The sequence below is a fragment of the Borostomias antarcticus genome (genome assembly GCF_949987555.1).
Source record: "Borostomias antarcticus genome assembly, chromosome: 2".
NCBI classification, from domain to species: Eukaryota; Metazoa; Chordata; class Actinopteri; order Stomiiformes; family Stomiidae; genus Borostomias; species Borostomias antarcticus.
In genome coordinates, this window is record NC_140235.1 from 25,466,683 (window position 1) to 25,491,420 (window position 24,738).

The window sequence follows — 24,738 nt, forward strand, 5'->3', positions numbered from 1 at the left end:
AAAGGCTGCAGAGTAAGAGTATTGCTTTTCCATAAAACATTATATTTTGTCTGAAATTATTACATTATGAAATTTTGACGGCCCTACAATGACAGTCTGTTGATATCATACCAGCCAATAGTATTACAGCGTTGGTACTGCGCGCTGGGTTGCCAGGTACTATTCTAGCTTCACCACTGTGAGATTAGCAGTAGCCAGCAAACGTTATACTTCCATGAATTAGCAGCATTATAGATGTTGGTTACATCTATCTATTAGAGGGTCGACGTCGGAACTGCGTAGTCTGACTACGGGGGTTCCACAAGGGTCTGTCCTGGGTCCTCTCCTGTTTTCCCTCTACACTACATCTCTGGGCTCTGTCATTCGCTCGCATGGCTTCTCCTATCACTGCTATGCCGATGACACCCAACTGGTTCTGTCATTTCCCCCTTCTGATACAAAAGTGGAGACACGCATAGCTGGGTGCTTGGCTGACATTTCGGAGTGGATGACGACACATCACCTCAAGCTCAATCTGGACAAGACTGAGCTGCTGTTCCTCCCGGGGAAGGGCTGTCCGCACCGGGACCTGGCCATCACCATTGAAGACACAGTGGTGACCCTGACTCGGACTGCGAGGAATCTGGGTGTGACCCTGGATGACCAACTGTCATTTTCCTCACATGTCACATCCGTCACACGTTCCTGCAGATTCATGCTCTACAACATCAGGAGGATTCGCCCTTTCCTCACTAATGAAACGGCGCAGGTACTCATCCAGGACCTGGTCATCTCCCGCCTGGACTACTGTAACTCCCTCCTCGCGGGGGCACCGGCGTCAGCCATTAAACCTCTGGAACTTGTCCAGAAAGCTGCTGCTCGCCTGGTGTTCAACCACCCCAAATTCTCCCACACAACTTCCCTCCTCCGTTCCCTACACTGGCTCCCTGTAGCGGCTCGCATCCAGTTTAAAACTCTGGCGCTAACCTACAGGGCAATGAAAGGAACAGCCCCCTCCTACCTCCAGGCCATGGTCAAACCCTACACCCCCTCCCGACCACTACGCTCTGCTACCTCAGGGCGACTGGTTGCCCTGTCACTCCGAGGCTCCTGCGGTCGATCGACACGGTCACGGCTCTTCTCTGTCCTGGCCCCGCAGTGGTGGAATGAGCTGCCCACTGATGTCAGGACAGCAGAGTCGCTGCCCATCTTTCGTCGCAGGCTCAAAACTCATCTCTTCAAGAAGTACTACAACAATCCTCCCACCTAAGCACTTATTGTATTATATTATATTGCACTGTACTTTAGATTGTGATTCTTGCACTTTGCCTTCAGCACTAGATTATGCTCTTAGTCACTTGTTTTAGAAAGAAGTTGCACTTGTGAGTTGTGGCAAGTAGTAGTACATTGGCTCTTCCTACGTTAAATGCAATTATTGTTAGTCGCTTTGGATAAAAGCGTCTGCTAAATGACTGTAATGTAATGTAATGTAATGTTAGCATCAAGTGTGTGTGCGACTATAAAATGGCAGCTTTTCTGTCCACTTCCGCTCGCTCTTTTCAGCTAAACGTTTGGTAAAATGGCTCAGTTTGGCCATCCTGCTTCTCCGCCTTAGCCCCGGCGAACCGTGCGATACGAATGTCAAAAGCTCAGTAACCGAAGAAGGAGTAAAAGTCGGATAAATATCGGGCCAGCCTTTGCTCATTGGACGGAGTTTATGGAGTTTCATGGGATAAAGACATGGCTACTTTTCTACTAGACCAGTAAGCTAGCTAACTAGCTATCGTTATCTTTCTTGGAATCTGCATAGCCAGACCTAACGTTATCTCCACACTACAGCATCTAACGTAACTTATTACATGGCACTCTGAAATACTTGATTGTGATTACTGATTAGTGTAACGGTATGTTCCTCTCGGAGTGAAGATCTTATCACAGTATGACTGAAACAGTGCATTCTCTGGCATTTTGGCAACCAATACGTTGTGTTGTTGCAGTTCTTATCTTTAGACACTAGATGGGGGAAATAATCCACATACTACATATTATACCTTTAATATTATTAATATTAATATTATTATTAATATTATTATTATAATTTGATGGTGTGACCACAACATTCAAATGAATTTGTTTTTTTATTCAGTAAATCAGATACAGGCGTTAGCCAACTTCTCTCTGCAGACCAGGCATAAAGGTGTGGGGCACATAGCAACACCACTCCAGCTAAAACCATACTAGAGATCGCAATCATTGAAAAGCCTCAATTTTGGCCATTCTCCTAAAAAAAACATATCCATATCTCCCTGTCATCTGGCTAGCCTCCGACATCTGCTGACAGTCAACGTTAGCCAGCAGTGAGGAACACTTGAGTAGGGATGAGACGGTATGGATTTTTGCATTACGGTACGGTATCTAGTTACACGGTACGGTTTATGGTATTTCACGTTATATGGCATTTCACCTCCCCAACACACATAAAAAAAACAAGTATTTTACTTTGAAGGAACTACAGTGCAACACATGATGGAAAATACACACTATTGTAATAAAGCTCAGTTTATTAATAGCAAGCTTATATTCAATTACAAAATTAACTGTTGCAAGCAACTTGAAATGTGAAGTTCCAGCAGTGCATTATTGTGTAATACCATAAACGTAATACCGTAAACACAGGGAATATCACAGTTCTAATACCGTGGACATTTTATACCGCGTTTCCCGGTTTTACGGTATACCGTCTCATCCTTACACTAGAGAGAATATCTGCTTCAGTTAGAAATGATTGAAAATAATTTTGTACTTGACGTTTAATCTGATATAAAATAATTTTATGATAATGGGAAATTCAAAATATTATCAAATGATTCCATGTCACCGATAGACTGGAGTCACGGCACCCGTGGGTTAGAAGATACAACACAGTAACGTCCATTAGGGTGCCGATGGACTCAAATATACTTTTGATCTCTCAATTCAACAAGCTGGAGTTACTGAAGTGCAAGTTTAGTGGGATGCAACAGAGTGATGTCCATTAGACTTGTGTCGTGTCTCTGTGTGCACTGGCTCACCAAAACAGACCATGCCCTGTCTTTAGTGTTTAACTAGTACAGGTTGGTCTTAGTGGGACTGAACTGCTCAAATAGTCTACCAGGTCTGGTAATACACTACACACACACACACACACACTCACACATGCACACACACGCACACACACGCACACACAGTGCCAAGGGGATTTACTGTAAGATGTACTTTGAAAATGAATGGGACCCTATGGCTCCATACCCTGTCGTGTCCCCCCCCCCCGCCTCCCAGCTGCAGAGGAGCAGGCTAAATATAACCCTGGGAATGGACCCGCTACGAACAGACAGATTATACAAGCTCTGGTCTGGAGTAAACACACACATTCACACGCACACACACATTAACACGCACACAAACACACAAGCATAAACACACACTCGCTCTCTCACACACACACACACACACACACACACACACAAACACACACGCACACACACACGCACACAAACTTAATTCATGGGGGAACGTTGAGGAACTCCTGAGTGCAAGCTATCCTGGTTTACAGATCCAGCTGTTGTAATCATGAACTAACTTTAGATAAGGATTCAACCAATCGAGAGATGACCACACATGAGCATGGTGACTGGTACTCGAAGTTAGGGTTAATTCTGCATGTCCGTGACCCTAACCTAAGTCATCCCAGCCCAGCCTTGGCTTAGCCCAGCCCTATCCTAGCAGTCCAGCCCCAGCCTAGCCCTATCCTAGCATAGTCCAGCCCAGCCCCAGCATAGCCCAGCCCTATCCTAGAATAGCCCAGCCCCAGCCTAGCCCAGCCCTATCCTAGCATAGCCCAGCCCTATCCTAGCATAGCCCAGCCCCAGCCTAGCCCAGCCCTATCCTAGCATAGCCCATCCTTATCCTAGCATAGCCCAGCCCCAGCCTAGCCCTATCCTAGCATAGCCCAGCCCTATCCTAGCATAGCCCAACCCCAACTCCTACCCCCTTTTCCGAAAGCCTCCTAAACATTTCACAGTTTAGGCCACCAGCAGTATAATTACAGGAACAGATCTGAAAGGGTGCCTCAATAAAAGTTAAAATAATTCAGAGGAAATTAAGAACTAAGATGGTTGAGCCCCTGGCACTCTAATGAAATCCCAACCAATACAGAGTCAGAAGGTACGAGGGCCCTGACTACCAAGGGGCCCCCAAGGAGAGGCCTCAAGATGAAAGCTTCATACAAACAGCCACCCAAAATATGACTCAACTTATCTTCACATCATTTAAAATAATATCTGATTGTACAAGCCCCAAGTAGGGACTCTCTGATGGGCTAATCTGGCATTGCTGGTCAGATGACATCTGCCGGGCAATTCTAAATGCCAGATTTCTCACTGCTCCTTATACAGTAATAATGTTTTGCTTCTGCAGGCCTGCGCTGGTACAGCACAAGTATCAATGTAATTCAAAGTAGTACTCTGTCGTGTTTCTGCTATGACTGCTATTGATACAGAAATGACCATCATTAGTTTGAGAGTGATGTTTAATATAAAAAAGGAAAACAATTGTCATTTAATTATTTTTCCTAAGCTATTGGGACCCCATTAATACTATACAGTAAAGGACGCTGATAGCATTTTACGCCATTGTTCTAATGTAATTGTTTTGATCTTGTTCTAATGTAATTGTGCGATTGTGAGTTCTAATGACAGCACTTGAAAACATCTGCAAAGGCATGTAAATAACCATCCATAGACTCTAAATATGGGCCGGTATGAGATTTTGACGATACGATAACTTCAGGCAAAAATACATAAAATCTATAGGTAAAAAAACAACAAAAAAGCTAATATATATATATATATTAAAAAATTGCCTTTGGACAAAATGAGATTTTATTTAAATTAAATGACACAATTTACTTACAATTTATCTTGTCCTGTATGAAAGACAAATTTTAAACTGCATTTATGAAAATGCATTTATGATGGTGTGATCGTATTTTAGACTTGTCTAGTCCAAAGATTTACCAAGATACGTTCAAAAGGTTGAGTCTGGTTTATTGAATGAAATCAAATACTTGCGCAAGGACTTCCTGAACAACGCAAACAAAGGTGGTTTGTCAGAGAAGTGAAGTCAGTCACCTCTGCCCTGGCTTATATTCAGTCTATGCGTCATCGTGAGGGGACGGATATCACACAGTCAAATGAAAGGAATGTGGGATGAAACTCACTTTGAATATGGAGACAAAGGTCTGAGTCAGGGCAGGAATGACAAGGTGTGGCCTTTCTGACTTGGACAAAAGAGCGAGGCAGAGCTATGCAGAGTGTGTTCACAATTACAAAAGAGGGAGAGCTGAGGTGTTTTACATGACTGAAAACTGGGTTTTGCAGGGGACTTGGGGGGAGGTGACAAATTACAAAGACAAAGGCTAAGGTGTTTGGATGTAAATTCCTGGACAATCCCTCATTTGTGCCTGAACAGGCACACAAAAATAAAATCCAAACACAGTGTAAACAGTCAGCTATGCTATACATGTGGAAAGGAAATAATCTCTCCACTAGGTGGAAACTTTAATTATTTCCTCTCAACGTGCAAAATCACACACCAAAACCCCTTGTTTCAGAAGTTTGACAGGAAACAAGATAAAAAAGATGACATGATTATATACTATTTATAGTCTAAGAGTGGACAACCATTCACCAAAAAACAAACTTGATTTAACAAGGCAAAAAAAAGATAAAATGGTTACCAGTGTAAGAGGGGCAAAAAACCTCTTGGTCAATTTAGAGGAAAAACCCAAACTTATTTATCAACTCATGTTTCAATCATTGCAACTCTTGTAAACAAATATGATATTTTCCAGATTATTTCAAAGTTCATTCACTCTTGTGAGGAGGTGACCGGCAAGGTCAGTCTCCGATTGCTCATCAGAGGAGGGGAGAGTGTGGCGGTGACTGTCAAGGTCACTCTTGTTCACAGTGTATCCCAACAGTCATTTAGGTGGCACTTCTCTTTTGGGCAATAGAATGTCATTGGGGAATGCAAGGCGTCTTCTCTTCTAGATCGCAACTTCGATGTCACGTTGCTTGAAATCAGTTATGTTCAATGTTAGTGTGTGCAGGTGTGTGTGCGTGTGTGGTGCATCTTGTGAGGAGGTGACCAGCAAGGTCATTTTTCCTCCGATTCCTCGTCAGAGGAGAGGACAGTGTGATGGCCCATGGTTTTGGCCTCTGAGCCCTCTGGTTCAGCTGCATTCTGATCTCCTGGTGTTTGCGATCCCTTGGTGGACCGTCCTCTGCTGCTTGGACCCGTCGGCAATGGCTTGCATGGGTCCAACGAAGTCCTCTCAGATCGCTGTCTGCGTGATGAGTAGAAACGGGTACGTCCCGAGCCACCTCGGCGAGTTCCAGCTCCTTCGTCTGTGGTCGTGGATTAGGACCCAATCCCCAGGAGAGATGTGATGCAGGAACCCCTCCTTAGCCTCAGGAAATGGCGGTCCTCACTCTGTTGGAGACATCTGTTAGCATCCTCCGCCACCCCTGTTTTGAAACATGATCTGGCCCGTGGGCTAGTTTGAAAGCATAATGAAAACATGAACGAGGTAGTACAGGTTTGTCATTAGGCCCTAGATACAGGTTAGTTTGGTGGTGGAAATGTGCACTTAGTCCTTCATTTCTTTTTCTCCGCAGGTGGAGCAGATGCTTGTAGGTCAGAAATGTAGGCTCTTGAACTGAACCCGGTCCATCCCTGTACTGCTCCACGTAGGGTCGGCCCGGGTCGTGCTGCTGGAGGGCTCACCTCGGCGCTCCCCCAGTACAGGCTGATGAAGTGCTCCATCTGTGGATCCACAGATGAGAGAGACAAACAGAGACAAAACAGAGCAAAAGAGAGTCCTCTGGTCTGGTCTCCCTGTTCCCTTCTTTGGTCAGGAACGGTTATTCAACAGTCTGTAGGAGATACTCAGAAACATGGTTAAGCGCAAGCTCCTGCTTTGGGGAAAAAATTTTGTTATTCTGTCAGGAAAACTTAAACAGGGTGACTGTTCAAGTGTCATTTAGAGCCAGTCTGCAGTAGCCTACAGTGACAACAGGGGCAGTGTTAGAATGACTTCAACACGCTTAGTCCCCAGTCATGATCAAGGCAATTGGATTTGGCTCTAGCAGTTCTCTTGCGATTTTATGAAAATAAAATACGCTATATTCTCGTCTCAACAAAACAACACCCCCTAAGGGTGAAAGCAAAAATTTCCTGAAGTCAGGATAAAAATAGAGATGGGGCAAAGAAAATGACACTAAAATGAACTGGCTTCATTTACAATTAACTAATCAAAAACGCCATCAAGCTTCATTTGTATAGCTAAAATTTGTATATCTAAAACCTCCCTCTTCTGCATTTGAGGACAGAGTATTTGGGCCCTGCTCCTGTTTCATACTTATCTGTCGCTCACAGTGAGTTGGTGACATGGCGTTGGTCTGCATCTCACGAAACCCAGATCGCCCATCTGTAGGGAAACAGGCCAGTAACCTCCGGTGTCCTGTGCCCGTCTCCTGGTTCGGCATTCACCCATCACTCCCGGAACGACAGTTGTCTGTAAAAAACCACTCAGAAAAAACACTCAGGCCCGATGAATGTGCCTCAAACTATAAACATGAGATATTTAACATAACCATTTAAAAAATATAATTGGGTTATGAGATGCTGCATTCAGATTAAGACACTAGCAACCCTTATCTATTCCCCCCACTATTATGCACAACGCTTATGTCTTAAGCTACATATCAGAAAAAGAGACAAAACAAACAGTTAAAACAGACAAACAGCAGGTCCCAAGCAGTCCCCAGGAAGGCATGATCCAGGCTTCTCAAAGACCTGCCGCCCAGGGTCCATAGCACCTGAAAATTAAGACTCAAAACACAGACTGGGTTCAATAGCAGAGGAGAAGGCCTAATGCCAGCTCCTCAAAAAACACATTATCATTATATGAATGAAAATTCATACAGTAGAAATGCATAAAACGAACAGCTTATGGCCATTCATTGACTATTGAAACAAAACTCCTGAATCAAACACCTATTCAACCCTGTCAGACTTTTGAGTTCGCTCTACATCTATTTTATCCTGTTTATTTACCTTAAAAATTAAAACTCTCTATCTTGGCTAGTTTAAAATCACCCTTATGGGTTGTTCAAGGGAAAGTCCAGCAGGTGGCGCTCGACTTCAAAATCGGAGGCTCTTCCTTCCGGACCTGTTCGGACAAATACCTCGTAGAAAGAAGGGGCGTGGCTAATGGCGCAACAAGTCGAGGGGGGGAATCTAATTTTAAATCAGAGTTATTCTGCTGGGGAAAATGGTGGAGAGACTGTTTGCTGAATCTCCTTATCTTTCCTTCCTGACCTAAAAAAAAAACTCTCGTTCTACTCTCCCAAATCTTAAAAACAGACCAGTCTAGAGAAGTAACAGGCTTTTCCCTTAACCCTCTAGCTGAGCCCGAATCTTAGAATTTAACACTAAAATGTCAGATGTGGATGTAAGAAATCGAAAATGCTTAGCACATAACGAAAATCTGCCAACAAACGCTCGCAGAATAATGCTTCAGCGCAACAATCTCCTCAGGCTAGCAGTAGAATCCTGTGACCTCCTCTAGCCCTATGTTATTAGCCGGGGTTACAGGGACACCTAGTGGTGATCCCAAAATGTTGCATGTATGACCCGGATGTGGTCTTTGGTTGTGCGCGGGGAAATTTAAAGAAACAAATCCCAAATAATCATGACGCAGCCTAAAAACCCCAAAACAGCAACGAAAAGAAACCTTATGGTTAACTCACGGCGGGAAAGAATACAATTTCGAAGAAACAAACATTAAGACACATTAAAATTCGCTTAGTACTCACCCAGTCAGGAATCTCTTTGTTCTCCCTCTGGCTCAAGGCGGATCACCGGGAGTTGTTTTCCTTATCTCCTAGGCAACCAGCTAGCTAGCCTACTGGGAATCTAGCAGAAATGTAACAGTCTAAAAAGGGTACAAAACAATACTTTACCTGGATCCATGGCGCGCGTAACAAACATACAATCAAGAGCCGAGGCTCAAAAATGCAATCAAAAATCCCACTGAGCCGGCGAAAAATAGCGCTTAGACAAACATAAAGACAACACAACCCCGTTCGGGGACAAAAAACAGACACTCCGGAGGTTAGCTGGTAATCGCACTCACTGCGAACTTCAACCCATTTGGAAATCGCACTCACTGCGAACTTCAACTCATTTGGAAATCGCACTCACTGCGAACTTCAAGCCTGTGGGAATCGCACTATCTGCGAACTTCACTCTGTGGAAATCGCACTATCTGCGAACTTCAATCCTGTGGAAATCGCACTATCTGCGAACTTCAAGCCAAAACGTTATCCTAGAAGTGCACTCTCACTTCTTAACTACAGCCGAGCCGACAAACAATCTAAACTGTAGTCTACATCAACTGTAAGGGAGCGAGTCCCAAACCCAAAATTGCACCTCTTCTGAAGAGAACCCCCGGTAGCCTAAACAAGGACGAAGTCAAAACGACAATACGATATAAATATGTATATTGCTGTTCACATCTCCTTGGATAGTTACTTACTTAATACCCACGCTGGGGTTTCCTGTTTTCAACCAATCCAGACCAACACAACTGAACCAAATCAAGGCAAATACAACTCAGAACCACAAGAGGGTTCGTTTAAACGTACCTGTGAGCCTCAGGAATCCAGTGGCAGAACTGAGGAAATAATCTCGGCTAGCGCTCTGGCGCAAGAGAGAAAATTGATTTTCCAAGCCCATATGGACCGACACGTCTGTCGATCAGTCCTATCCACTGGAATCCCGGCAACACGCAGGTAGTCCTCCCAGATCATCCGCGTCGCCAAAACTGTGATCGTATTTTAGACTTGTCTAGTCCAAAGATTTACCAAGATACGTTCAAAAGGTTGAGTCTGGTTTATTGAATGAAATCAAATACTTGCGCAAGGACTTCCTGAACAACGCAAACAAAGGTGGTTTGTCAGAGAAGTGAAGTCAGTCACCTCTGCCCTGGCTTATATTCAGTCTATGCGTCATCGTGAGGGGACGGATATCACACAGTCAAATGAAAGGAATGTGGGATGAAACTCACTTTGAATATGGAGACAAAGGTCTGAGTCAGGGCAGGAATGACAAGGTGTGGCCTTTCTGACTTGGACAAAAGAGCGAGGCAGAGCTATGCAGAGTGTGTTCACAATTACAAAAGAGGGAGAGCTGAGGTGTTTTACATGACTGAAAACTGGGTTTTGCAGGGGACTTGGGGGGAGGTGACAAATTACAAAGACAAAGGCTAAGGTGTTTGGATGTAAATTCCTGGACAATGGCATGGCCTCTTTAAGAGAGGAGCATGTCACTACAGTCAACTAAACTGCACTGTAAATAGTTTATTCACGTAGGTCTTTCATGGATGTGCACTTTTGCACCTGCCATTACACCCAATTTTATTATGGTGCACTAAAATGTTCAAGAAACAAATGTCTTTCTCTCAGGGACGCAACATTATTTGGGGGGTGGTTTTGAATGTTGAGTTAAGTTATGCAAGAGACTAGGAGAGCAATAAGCATATAAGTGAATGCCCACGTGCAACAACACTGCTCGTTTTGAAAACAGCTAAAGTGGGAAAATGAAATCAGCTCTGATATGCCTTACAAAAAAGTGCATCAATTCAGTAGCAGAATAATTTGTTGAGCTCACAGTTAGTTGGCCATTACTCTAATTTAAGGACAATTTAAGGACTATTCAAGGTCTATTCAAATGCCTGTTCAAATTTCCAGGTTTCAGAATTTCAAATGTATTTTGCAAGCACTCGCCTAGCATGCCATAGAGAACGGGTTATCAGTGTAAATGTCGAGTCCTGATCAGCATAGTATTAGTGTAACAGTATTGCTTCCACCTTCACTTGCCACGCTGGATTTGATCTTGGGTCCTCTGGCTTGCAAAGACACATGACCACCTCTCACAAGCATGGTTTCAGAAAGCTATGCTGCCAAAAAGCTATGGATTCGATAGCACGGTTGGGCGGTATTTATACTGAAGAGTGAGTTAAACTAATTCAACTCGGCCACATTAGAATCCAGCACCATGTTAGCATCCAGCACCATGTTAGCATCCAGCACCATGTTACCACAACAATGTGCTAGCATACACCATTGTACTAGCATAGCATTGACAACCTCACGCCACTCACAAACTGCAGTTTCCTGATGGGAGACGCTGTGTTTCTGTACACAGAGGGCAGAGATGTTGTCAATGGAAACCAGATAGCCAATCTGCGCTTTGACATGGATACAGTGGAGCAACAGTGCGTCATGGCTTTGAGCGCGCGCGCACACACACACACACACTCTGAGCAAACACTCCCTAGTCTGTGTGACCCAGTATAATAGGTGACTTCCTGAGAAACAAGAAGAGTCTGAGGTGATGTCACATTTCACGTGACTCCATGATGTGACACAACGCTGCTGTCCCTCTCTCCACAGATAAGAGCAGGACGGGCGGTCCAGGCCTCACAGCCACACACCACAGCCAATTAGGCTCCATCCTATACTACAGCCTACTATCTTACTACCCATGTTACAGCCTACTATCCTACTTCACAACTACACCATACTACAGTAGCCTGCAACCATACCACAGCCTACGAGCCTACAACCATACTATAGCCTACTAGCCTACAATGACTACTAGCCTATAACCCATACTACAGCCTGCTGTACTACCCTACTACAGCCTACTAAAATAAAACAGTCCACTATCCTACTATACTACAGCCTACTAACCTACTATCCATAATACAGCCTACTACAACCACACTATAGCCTACTAGCCTACAACCATACAGCAGCCTACTATCTTACTACCACAGCTTATCATACTACCATAATACAGCCAACTATCCTAATACCCATACAGCCGAAAATGCTAATATCTAACATAAGATGTACTTTAATAATCATTATTAAACACTACAGCCTACACTACAGCCTGCTATAACAGAATCACCAAAAAATACACAGACCCAAACAGAGACCCACACACACACACACACACACACACACATGCACACACATGCACGCACGCGCGCACGCACACACACACACCAGTGTTTACTACTAGAAAGTACCTTTGAGGATTCTACCAAAGGTCCCTGGTTGGTTACCTAAAGCCTAATGGACCAATCAGCTTGCCTCATGAGGCTGTGTAACACTGACTGGAGACACCGTGGATGGGCGGGGCAGGGCATGGGATGGAAACTGCAGGATTCTCAAAAGGAATGACTGGCTGACTGACACACACACACAGGGGAGGGGAGTTTTGGAGCCTGAGTGCTTCAGACCCCAGTACAATGAAGAGATTACACAGACAGGCAGCCAGGCAGACAGGGATACATACAGGTAGACAGACAGCTAGACAGGCACACAGACAGACAGACAGACAGACAGACAGGCAGACAGACAGACAGGCAGGCAGGCAGGCAGACAGGCATACACACACACACACACACACACACAGACACAGGGCCGGGGGACTCTCCTGCTTCCGAGACACGAGCATGCCGATAATACGCAACAGTTGTCCACAGACAGAAAGACGGACAGACGCAGAGGGAGGGAGGCGGTGAGGGAGACAAGAGCCGGCGGAGTGAGAGAAAGAGAGAAAAAGAAAGATGGAAAGAGGTGTACTCACTACTGTGCACAGTCGATGAGCTGGTATTCATTGGAGCGTTCGAAGCAAGCCTTCACCCCGTCGTCCTCCCACAGCTGCTTGGCATGCTCGAAGAACTCCTGTTCCACAGAGACAAGGACACAGAGTGAGACTGGTGAGGAGAGAGACTAGTGAGGAGAGACAGACTGTTGAGGTGAGACCAGAGAGGAGAGATTATTAGTAAGGAGAGACTAGAGATAAGAGACTCATTGGGAGAGAGACTAGAGATAAGAGACTAGAAAGGAGAGGCTACTGACTACTGAGGAGACTTGAGAAAAGAGAGACTAGAGAGGAGAGACTAGAGAAAAGAGAGACGAGTGACAAGACTAGTGAGGAGAGAGACGAATTAGAGACTAGATATGAGAGAGACTGGTGAAGAGAGACCAGAGAGTAGAGAGACTAGTGAAGAGAGACTAGAGAAGAGAGACTAGAGAGGAGAGACTACAGAAGAGAGACTAGAGAGGAGAGACTAGAGAGGAGAGACTAGAGAAGAGAGACCAGTGGGGAGAACAGGGATGAGACTGACTAGAGATAGGATGGACTTTAGTGAGTTGACCTCCCCTCTAGTCTCTCCTCACATGTCTCCACTCACTAGTCTACCTAGGGAAGGAATCGAGAAGGAAGTGAGGAACAGGGGGAGGAAGGGGAGAAGGGAAGGAGGGGAGGAGGAGGAGAAGGAGAGGGGGAAGGGAAGGAGGGGAGGAGGAGGAGAAGGAGAGGGGGAAGGGAAGGAGAGGAGGAGGGGAAGGAGAGAGTTCTCAGAGAGACTTGTTTTCTCTCCCGGTCTCCTAAGAGAGTTACTGTGGATCCAGTAATGAGGCCCCTGGTGGGATCAAACAGCACAGCTAATAACCACAATATATATATACCTAATCACCAGAATATGCCACAATATACCTTATAATCACCACAATATGATACACAATCAGCAGAATATCTTATAATCACCACAATTCATGTATGAATTACTGGCTAGCTGGCCCGAAAACAAAGGACTGGTTGCTGCGAGCATATTAGCACATAATTATACTACTTTTAACACTGGAGTCTCTGTAGTCATAAAAACTGACTTTGACAAAATTTGCTAGCTAGCATCACAGTAGCTTATGTGCTGCAGTGTTGTACTGGTAAAATAAATTGATCCAGAAAACAAGAGAAAAACATTAAATTGGTGGATGGTACAAAAGGAAAACGGTCACTTCTGAAGCGGTGATATATTATATTATATATATATATATATATATATATATATATATATATACACTATACTATATATATAGTAAAAATAGAGGAGTACTGTAACTGTAAGAATTAAAGGGAGACAGAACCAATAAAGTGAGAGAGATACCAGAGAGAGAAAGAGTGAGATACCAGAGAGAAAGAGATACAGAGAGAGGTTTTTGCATGCAAAGCAGCATGAGTCTGTCTGGGCTTCTTCCTGGTGCCGGCTGATGATGTTCATTGCTTGAACAGGAAGGAGTGTGAAAAAAACAAAAAAGTTGTAGCTAATGAATAATGAACTACTGATAAGTATTACTGGCCCACTGTCACACGGACACAACGGCAACCTCACTATAACCCTACTACCATCAATACTACATGCTGTGTAGCATGTCAGATGTATCACAATTCATGACCATCATAGCGCATACATGACAGTAGCAGCACAAACATGATCATAGCAGCACATGCATGACCGTAGGTCATATATGTAGCAGGTCATGTGTAGCGGCTCATATGTGTAACAGGTCATATACAGTATGTAGCAGCTCATGTATGTAGTAGGTCTATGTTTCTCAATTTAAATTTCATGTGTTGTGGTGTGACATTTCATCCTATTTCTTTGATATTCTAAGTACTGTACCAGTAGTTGGATCGAATGCCTCTGCTTTCTGAGGTAACTGTGGAGATGGGGCATGAGCACACAAACACTTGTGAACTTCTACCGCATCGTGAGTATCCTGCCTGGAGGCATCACAGCCTGGTACGGCAACACCACCGCCCACGACATGCACGCCATCCAGAGGGTGGTGAAGACGGCACAGAAAATCATCTTTGTGGAGCTCCCAGCCATCGAGGATCTCTACAACCTACGCTGCTTCAGGAAGGCCTTCTCCATCACAAAAGACACCAGCTACCACCTGTTCACACCATCTCGCTGGAGAGACGGAAGATGGCTGAGCATCAGGACCGAGAAGGAGAGGTTCATTCCTGATGCGGACCACAAGCTCAACAGCCAACAGCTGCAGTAGACTGACAATGAAGACCCCCCCTGGTCAGATCCAACCCACCCCCCCCACGACCCATTATCTCCCCCCACCACCCCCTCTGCCTGGACACTAGCCCTTCTAGTTGTTCATTATCGTCAGAGAAACCAGAGAACGAGACGCAATTAAAAGTGGCGATTTATCCTCACAATATTCTTATATTTAATATTCACACCATAACTTATCGGGAGTGGGAGACCGTCATGTCACGGCTCTTCGCTGTCCTGGCCCCCCATCTTTCGTCGCTCAAAACTCATCTCTTCAAGAAGTACTACAACGATTCTCCCTCTTAAGCACCTATTGTATTTGAGAATGCTATTCTTGCACTTTGCCTTCAGCACTACATTATGCTCTTAGTCACTTGTTTTAGAAAGGAGATGCACTTGTGAGTTCTGGCAAGTAGTAGTACATTGGCTTTTCCTATGTTAAATGCAATTGTTGTTAGTCGCTTTGGATAAAAGCGTCTGCTAAATGACTGTAATGTAATGTCATGTCATCACAAAGATAATTTTCCAAAGATACAGAGACCTAAAAAGGTTGAAGGACAAAATCAACGAGCTATTAACAAGATGGGTTTTCCTGTGCATAAAGTCAGCACAACAGCAGAACAGTCCACATCGAGTGTAGAGGGATTCGTTGATTCAATTTTTTCTTTAGGTGTCCGCTGTTCATGGTGGGATATATCGGTGTGTCTATAATGTCTCTGAGGTTTTAATCGGGTCCCAGATGCTGTTAAACCTCTTGTTCCTCTTGTCCAGGTGTGAAAGGCTCATGTGACGTGCTATCACCTGTTTGGGTGACATACAAACTGGAGGGGGACAGATGCTTGTACGCATGGCTTCTAAAGATTTTGCACAACACATTGAATAGAATTTAAGTTACCTGTTTAGAGGCCTAATTCAAACAAATAAAATGTAAATTGTCTATTTTGGACAAATAAAACTAAAGGTGCAAAACAACAAATATGCCATGCTGTCATTGACGTATACATTTTTTAAATAAGAATGAAAAAATGTCTCATATATATCCCTGAAAAAAAAGAGTGTACATTACAGTATTAAGCTAACTAAATCAGCTTTTTGAAGTAGGATTTCCACTGTACAGATGGGTAACATATCACTGGCAATATGGGATGGCGCTGGAAAATGATACAGCGATTTGTCGTTTACAAGAGGTTTAGAGAGAGGGACTGTCTGAAGCACCAGCCTGCCTTATTTTTCACACACTCCTCCCATCCCACAGCCTGTTTTACTTAACGTAAAATTCAGGACACTCATGACGGTGCACTGCTAGGCAGGTACGCTAGGAAGGGAATTGAATGGCTTAGCTGGCTTCAACGTATTCCTGCTTGCTAACCCAACTGATTTGCTCACCATCTGGCCATATAATAGAGCAAACACTGGTGCCCTTTTTGGAGATAATTCCATCCTCACGAGAGCTGGAGGTTTCACCGTTGATCATTCTGAACGCTTTACTGTATCTTAACTTCATGGGCAGCTTGGGACTGTTCAGGACTGTGATTGGTGGATACACATTGTGCATGCGCTGTGACACAGTTGGTACATGGTAAACAGACTGCAAGATGCAGCTCTACTTTGCCTACTTTCTAACATAAACCCTCATAGGAAAAAAAAAGATTTTAGTGTAGCAGGTCATGTGTGTAGCTGGTGATGTGTGCAGCAGGTAATATGTGTATCACAAATGGTCCCAGCAGAGAGACAGCACAGGATACACCTGTGGTCCAGGACAGGGACACCTGGTGATGACACAACAACAGGTAAACAAACTCTTATGTTGCCAGGACAACAGGCACTGCTCTACATGAGGCTTCATTAACAGGAAAGAGAGAGCAGAGTGACTCATTAGGACTGGGTTAAACATCCCAAACCGGGTGCCTCAGGGGTTACACAATGCCACCCTGGCGCCCCATGGGACTGTCTAATGACAGCCATGGTGTCTCTTGGTCTGGTCCCCATAGTCTCTCCCCCCGTCCACATGCACATGCAGAAACACACAGAGGAGGATGTAGAGGAGATTGTGGGGGAGGTGAAGGAGAAGGTGGACTGGGGACGTGGTAGAGGAAGAAGGTGATCGAGGAGGTAGTGGAGGAGGTGACAGAGGTGATGGAGGAGGAGGTAGTGGAGAAGGTGACAGAGGTGATGGACTGAGGTAACAGAGGTGATGGACGAGGTGGTGGAGGAGGTGACAGAGGTGATGGAGGAGGAGGTAGTGGGGATGGTGACGGAGTTGATGGAGGAGTAGGTAGTGGAGGAGGTGACAGAGGTGCTGAACTGAGGTAGCGGAGGTGATGGACTGAGGTAACAGAAGTGACAGAGGTGATGACTGAGGTAACGGAGGTGATGGAGGAGGAGGTGATGGACTGAGGTGACAGAGGTGATGGAGGAGGAGGTGACAGATTTGATGGAGGAGGAGGTAGTGGAGGAGGTGACAGGTGATGGAGGAGGAGGTGGTGGAGGAGAAGGTGACAGATGTGATGGAGGAGGAGATAGTGGAGGAGGTGACAGAGGTGCTGAACTGAGGTAGCGGAGGTGATGGACTGAGGTAACGGAGGTGACAGAGGTGATGGATGAGGTTTAACAGAGGTGATGGAGAAGGTGGTAGTGGATGAGGTGACATAGGTGATGGTGGAGCAGGTAGTGGAGGAGGTGACAGAGGTGATGGAGGAACAGGTAGTGGAGGAGGTGACAGAGGTGATGGAGGGGGAGGTAGTGGAGGAGGTGACAGAGGTGATGGAGGGGGAGGTGGTGGATGAGGTGACAGGTGATGGATTGAGGTAGTAGAGGTGTTGGAAGTGGAAGAAGAGGAGTACACGATAGAGGCGGTGGAGGTGAATGGAAATTGGGTAGGGTGGGGTGGAGGAGGAGATGTGAGGGAGGTGAAAAAAGTGAGCGAGCAGGAGGCAGACGAGGAGGGTGCAGGTCTCTACCTGTGTCTGCTGCAACATTCTAACTGGAGTTGCACTAGACACCTGAACCTCAATGGACCATCACTTAGGAACATGATGTATATGTGTGTGTGTGTGTGTGTGTGTGCGCGCGCGTACGTAGCAGCGAAAATAATGTAAAGACCATCTCCTGATGAAAAGACCATCTCCTGACGTATAGACTTCCTTCCAAAATTGGAAAAAATGAAAAAATCAGAATCCTTAAAACAATACTTAGATTTAACAGGGTCCTATTGACATTAACAAGCACTATTAACAAGTCCCCTCTCAAGTACATAACCTGATCCAGATCCACATCATCCAGTGTCACCTTCCTCTACTCAGACACATGCAGCATGTCTGCAGAAGACAGAAGGTTTCTGGCACATAAGTGCAAGAAAGAGATTGGTTGACTGACTGACTGGCTGATAGACTGGTTGACTGACTGGTTGGCTGGCTGGCTGACAGACAGACTGGTTGTCCCAGGCTTAGCATTACTGTGTGTCACATACAGTATAGAGACACATGAGTCATCAACTTAATCAGGAGGATATTTATAGCTCTGATAGTTCTAACCTAAAACACACATGCGCGCGCACGCGCACACACATGCACACACACACACACACACACACACACACACACACACACCTAACCGTCAGGGAAGACACCGTTCTGGTCACAACAGCAGTGAGGCATGCTACTGCAACTACACACAACGAAAGTTATGTCCTGTCACACTTCAAAAACCTCTTCCTGACCCCCCCCCCCCCCCTTCCCCATTGAAACACTGCTCTCATATGCCTGGAGACAACAACTGACTATGGGGCCTGTCTGTCTTCTGAGAAAGAGAGAGAAAGAGATATTCTGTTACTGGGTGAAAATGTCAAATATATATATTTCAGATATTTCTGAAATATATATGTTTCATAGATATTTCCGGGAACACGGAAACCTTCATATGTGCTGTACTGGACATTTGCGCACATCCACATGCTTCTGAGAAATATTAAATTCATACAGTATTTGTCTAACTGACATATCTATTGACTCATATCCTATACATGTAATATGCTATGTCCTGACAGTATTTGAAGAGATCAGAACTTTGTATTTTTTTCTAGATTACTGTGAATAAATATCATGCTATCTTGAGTTTAGATATGTACTTGACAATGAGACATAGACACTAGATATTTCAGAGAATACAGTGCATATTATGCGTGCATCATATTGAGTGAAATATTGAATTAATATTTGTCTAACAGACAAATCTAATGTTGGGATATGACTCATATCCCATACCATGTCCTGACAGGGACTTGGGTAGAATCTGGTGATGTCATTAGCAGCCTATTGTTTCCAGAATACTGACTGTGAATAAGCATATCCATAGTTATCTCCGCCCTAGCGACAGCCTGTGTGTTTGTACGTCCGTTTGTTCGTACAGTACGTACGTCTGTTAGCAGGATTATGCAAAAACTACCCAACCGATTCTTATGACACTCGGTGGAGGGGTGTAGCATGGGCCACCTCAGAACCCATTAAATTCTGGAGTGGATCCGAATCACGGGGCGGGTCCACAAGCCACCCAAACACGGCCAGCCATTCACCTCCATTTATTTTTTGGACCAGGATTACGCAAAAACTACTAGGGCTGCCCCGAGTATTTCACTATTCGCTTGATAGGTTGATATTCTGAGCTCAATTCAGTAGTTGGAGCTTTATCTTTTTTAGTCCAAATACTCCAAACCGATACCAATGTCGTCATAATGTTACACTGAGTGACTCGCGAAAACGCAACAGAACAAGCAGATTTAATGCTCATGTTTCCTCCTCATAGCTCTGTCTTCAACTCAGCTGGTGCCTGTGTGTTTGTGTGTGTGTGTGGCAACACCTGAGCGGAGGAGACCGAAACGAAAATGCTTCTTAAGTTGACAGCCTTAACCTAGCTACTTGCTTGCTATTTATTCATGAAACTCAGTGGAGGGGTGGAACATGGGCCAGTTTAGATCAGATTACATTTTGGAGTGGATCCGAATCATCCAAATTCTTTTTTAAATTTTTTATTCCACCCATTCATTGTCCATGGGGGAACTGATACCTTGAGTGGCGGACATGTTAAATTGTGCTCTTTGACCCTTAGGGTGCATGCATATTAAGTAGAAAGACAAAGCGATTAGACCTCACTTCCTATTTATGCGGCATTGCATTTACCTTGAGTGCCGGCCATGTTAATTTGTGCATGTTAAATGGCCAATTCAATTGCTCCAACGGGTATCAAGACTAGCAGATAAGTTAATTCGATGTGCTAAGCTGTATTGATAGCAGATGTACAGTATTTAGTTTGTATCCAGCTCCAACAGGTATCAAAAGTAGTTAGGTAGAATGACAAAGGGATGATGCATTAAGAAATTAGACCTCACTTCCTATTTACGCAGCATTGCATTGACCTTGAGTGGTCGTCATGTTAAATAATTTCATTTACATCTCATTACATTTCACTACATCCCAACAGCAATCAATCAATACAGTGCTCTGACACTAAAAATGAAATAAATCCATAATATGTGGAAGGAATAGGACTGTAATAAGTGCGTCCAATCATTTTGAGTTGCCAACTTGAAATGATTGGATGGCCTACCTGCCTGTCAACCTACCTACCTACCTACCTACCTACCTAGCGAGTGTCATTTGTTTTCCCCACTTTGAAGGAGTGGCTTTGGAGGGAGGCCTGAAGGGAGGGGCGGAGTTTTAGTCGGATGCATTTTTCAAAAATGTTCCTCACTCTAACAGGAAATCACAAACCGCATACTGCACCTTTAAGATATGCTCCTGATAATAAGTAAAATACCAACTTTGTGTTATAAGTTGATATGTTCATATCCTGAAGTCAGGATATTCTCCAAATATCGGAGCGAATCATAATCATATTTGGCCTTGGATAGAAAGACAGAGGAATTTACATTTCTTAAGTCCCAATATGATGCATGCTTATATAGTCCCACTACAGTTTTAGGATAATGCTCCTGAAATGTAGTCAAAGACAGACGTATCTGGGGACAGTAACTGGACATCAAATTCAAATTAATGAGTATATTTCTGCATGAAGAAGAAATGCTGCACTGGGTAAATCGTGGTCAAGTTTGTGATACTGCAATAAAAAAAAATCTGTTGCTCTTCAAGGATAGGGCAAAGGCTGAAGCTAATCCTGAGGCTCTGATGATATAGAATAAAAGTCCTTTATTGTATCGTGGACCAACGCGTTTCGACTCAAACAGAGTTTTCATCAGGGCACGCTTATGAAGACTCGAAACGGGAGGTCCATGATACAATAAAGGACTTTTATTCTACATCAGCAGTGCCTCAGGATTAACTTCAGCTTTTATTAGGGGCCAGGCAGCGTAGCTGCCGGAACCCTATTGTATTTGCCTATATTATTATTATTATTATTCTCCATCTTCCACTGAAGTCTAACTTCCCGTGGACAAAAAATCACCAAAATTTGCACAAAGCTCCAGTCCTATACCCAAAGTCCTCAACCTGCATTGTAGGTCAATAAACCTGAAGGTGGCGCTACAGCAACAGTCTAAAGTTTAAAACTTTAAAAAAATCATAACAAATCAGCCATAGGTGCTATCACTGTAAAACCACCACGTGAATGTAGTCCCAAGTGAGACAAAACTTACATACGCTTTGACCTTGCAGGAATTTTGAAGTCCATCACTCTGATTTCTTCATAAACTGTAAAACCTATCAAACCTATCTCCTCCCACATTTTTTGTTCAATTGACACCAAAATCGATCTACTGTATCTTCAGACTGTCCTTACCAAACGATCCTCACAGATTTTTGAAATATGAAAAATAGAGCCCACAGCACTTCAAAAAGTTTAATCACCAAAATTTGCACAAAGCTCCAGTCCTATACCCAAAGTCCTCAACCTGCATTGTAGGTCAATAAACCTGAAGGTGGCGCTACAGCAACAGTCTAAAGTTTAAAACTTTAAAAAAATCATAACAAATCAGCCATAGGTGCTATCACTGTAAAACCACCACGTGAATGTAGTCCCAAGTGAGACAAAACTTACATACGCTTTGACCTTGCAGGAATTTTGAAGTCCATCACTCTGATTTCTTCATAAACTGTAAAACCTATCAAACCTATCTCCTCCCACATTTTTTGTTCAATTGACACCAAAATCGATCTACTGTATCTTCAGACTGTCCTTACCAAACGATCCTCACAGATTTTTGAAATATGAAAAATAGAGCCCACAGCACTTCAAAAAGTTTTACTGTTAACAGTTCTGTATAGAGTTCCTATTAATTCTCGCCAAATCAATGTCTGATCATCCTCATAAAGAGTGACAACATTGGCCACATATCCAAGATGTAGTATGATTTTTTTCAGAATTTTATCTCAAAAATTGAATTTTTAAAAATATGTTTAATTCTGTCCTCTGAAACCAACACTTCATACAGAGAAAACTACATTACCCACAATCCAACGCAAGCTCCACGAATCTGAGACATCGCTGTTGGCAACCCTACCCAACCCCCGCCGAGGATTACAATGACTAAATTGATTGATTGGCAACTGACTGAGTACACAGCTGCTGAAGTTAATGTTCAATTATGAAAAAAAAAAGCTAACAAAACCTGTAACCCACATTTTTCAATCAATTAATACTAAAGTTGCTACACTGGATCTTCAAACTGTCATTCACAAACTCATTGACCAGATTATTGAATTATCAAAATTGAGCTTACAATGCATTAAAATGTTTTACTTATTATTATTATTCTCCATCTTCCACTGAAGTCTAACTTCCTGTGGACAAAAAATCACAAAAATGTGCACATAGCTCCAGTACTATACCCAAAGTCCTCAACCTGCATTGTAGGTCAATAAACCTGAAGGTGGCGCTACAGCAAAAGTCTAAAGTTTAAAACTTTAAAAAATCATAACAAATCAGCCATAGGTGCCATCACAGTAAAACCACCACGTGAATGTAGGCCCAAGTGAGACAAAACTTTCATACACTCTGACCTTGCAGGAATTTTGATTATTATTATTATTCTCCATCTTCCACTGAAGTCTAACTACCCGTGGACAAAAAATCACCAAGATTTGCACATAGCTCCAGTAGTATACCCAAAGTCCTCAACCTGCATTGTAGGTCAATAAACCTGAAGGTGGCGCTACAGCAACAGTCTAAAGTTTAAAACTTAAAAAAATCATAACAAATCAGCCATAGGTGCTATCACTGTAAAACCACCACGTGAATGTAGGCCCAAGTGAGACAAAACTTTCATACGCTTTGACCTTGCAGGAATTTTGAAGTCCATCACTCTGATTTCTTCATAAACTGTAAAACCTATCAAACCTATCTCCTCCCACATTTTTAGTTCAATTGACACCAAAATTGATCTACTGTATCTTCAGACTGTCCTTACCAAACAATCCTCACAGATTTTTGAAATATGAAAAATTGAGCCCACAGCACATCAAAAGGTTTTACTGTTAACAGTTCTGTATATAGTTCCTATTTATTCTCGCCAAATCAATGGCTGATCATCCTCATAAAAAGTGACAACATTAGCCACATATCCAAGATGTAGTATGATTTTTTTTTAGAATTTTATCTCAAAAATTGAATTTTTTAAAATATGTTTAATTCTGTCCTCTGAAACCAACACTTCATACAGAGAAAACTACGTTACCCATAATCCAACACAAGCTCCACGAATCGGAGACATCGCTGTTGGCAACCCTACCCAACCCCCGCCGAGGATTACAATGACTAAATCGATTGATTGGCAACTGACTGAGTACACAGCTGCTGAAGTTAATGTTCAATTATGAAGAAAAGCAAACAAAACCTGTAAAAATTAATAAACATATCTCATCCAACATTTTTCAATCAATTAACACCAAACTTGCTACACTGGATCTTCAGACTGTAATTCACAAACTCATTGACCATTGTTGAATTATCAAAATCGAGCTTACAACGCATCAAAATGTTTTACAAATGTTTTACGATACGAATGTACAAAATGAACATTGGAATGTCAACTTTCTTGTTGTCCTATTCTCTCGCTTATTGCTCCTAAACTTGTCGGAAATTGCCTGGCCCCGCCTCATCGCTGCGAAGCAGCTTTAATTATTATTAGGGGCCAGGCAGCGTAGCTGCCGGAACCCTATTGTATTTGCCTATATTATTATTATTATTATTCTCCATCTTCCACTGAAGTCTAACTTCCCATGTACAAAAAATCGCCAACATTTGCACAAAGCTCCAGTCCTATACCCAAAGTCCTCAACCTGCATTGTAGGTCAATAAACCTGAAGGTGGCGCTACAGCAACAGTCTAAAGTTTAAAACTTAAAAAAAATCATAACAAATCAGCCATAGGTGCTATCACTGTAAAACCACCACGTGAATGTAGTCCCAAGTGAGACAAAACCTTCATACGCTTTGACCTTGCAGGAATTTTGAAGTCCATCACTCTGATTTCTTCATAAACTGTAAAACCTATCAAACCTATCTCCTCCCACATTTTTTGTTCAATTGACACCAAAATCGATCTACTGTATCTTCAGACTGTCCTTACCAAACGATCCTCACAGATTTTTGAAATATGAAAAATAGAGCCCACAGCACTTCAAAAAGTTTTACTGTTAACAGTTCTGTATAGTTCCTATTAATTCTCGCCAAATCAATGTCTGATCATCCTCATAAAGAGTGACAACATTGGCC

The 24,738-nt window shown here is 43.4% G+C and overlaps 1 protein-coding gene across 1 annotated transcript in view; it reads right to left on the reverse strand.

Annotated features, from left to right (window-relative positions):
* The window catches only part of gnal (guanine nucleotide binding protein (G protein), alpha activating activity polypeptide, olfactory type), a 40,595-nt gene that overhangs the window by 6,021 nt on the left and 9,836 nt on the right, over positions 1 to 24,738 (reverse strand). Inside the window, exon 5 of the mRNA XM_084455945.1 lies at positions 12,745 to 12,842. Coding sequence (XP_084312071.1) covers positions 12,745 to 12,842 — 98 coding nt within the window. The remainder of the gene's footprint in view (positions 1 to 12,744; positions 12,843 to 24,738) is intronic.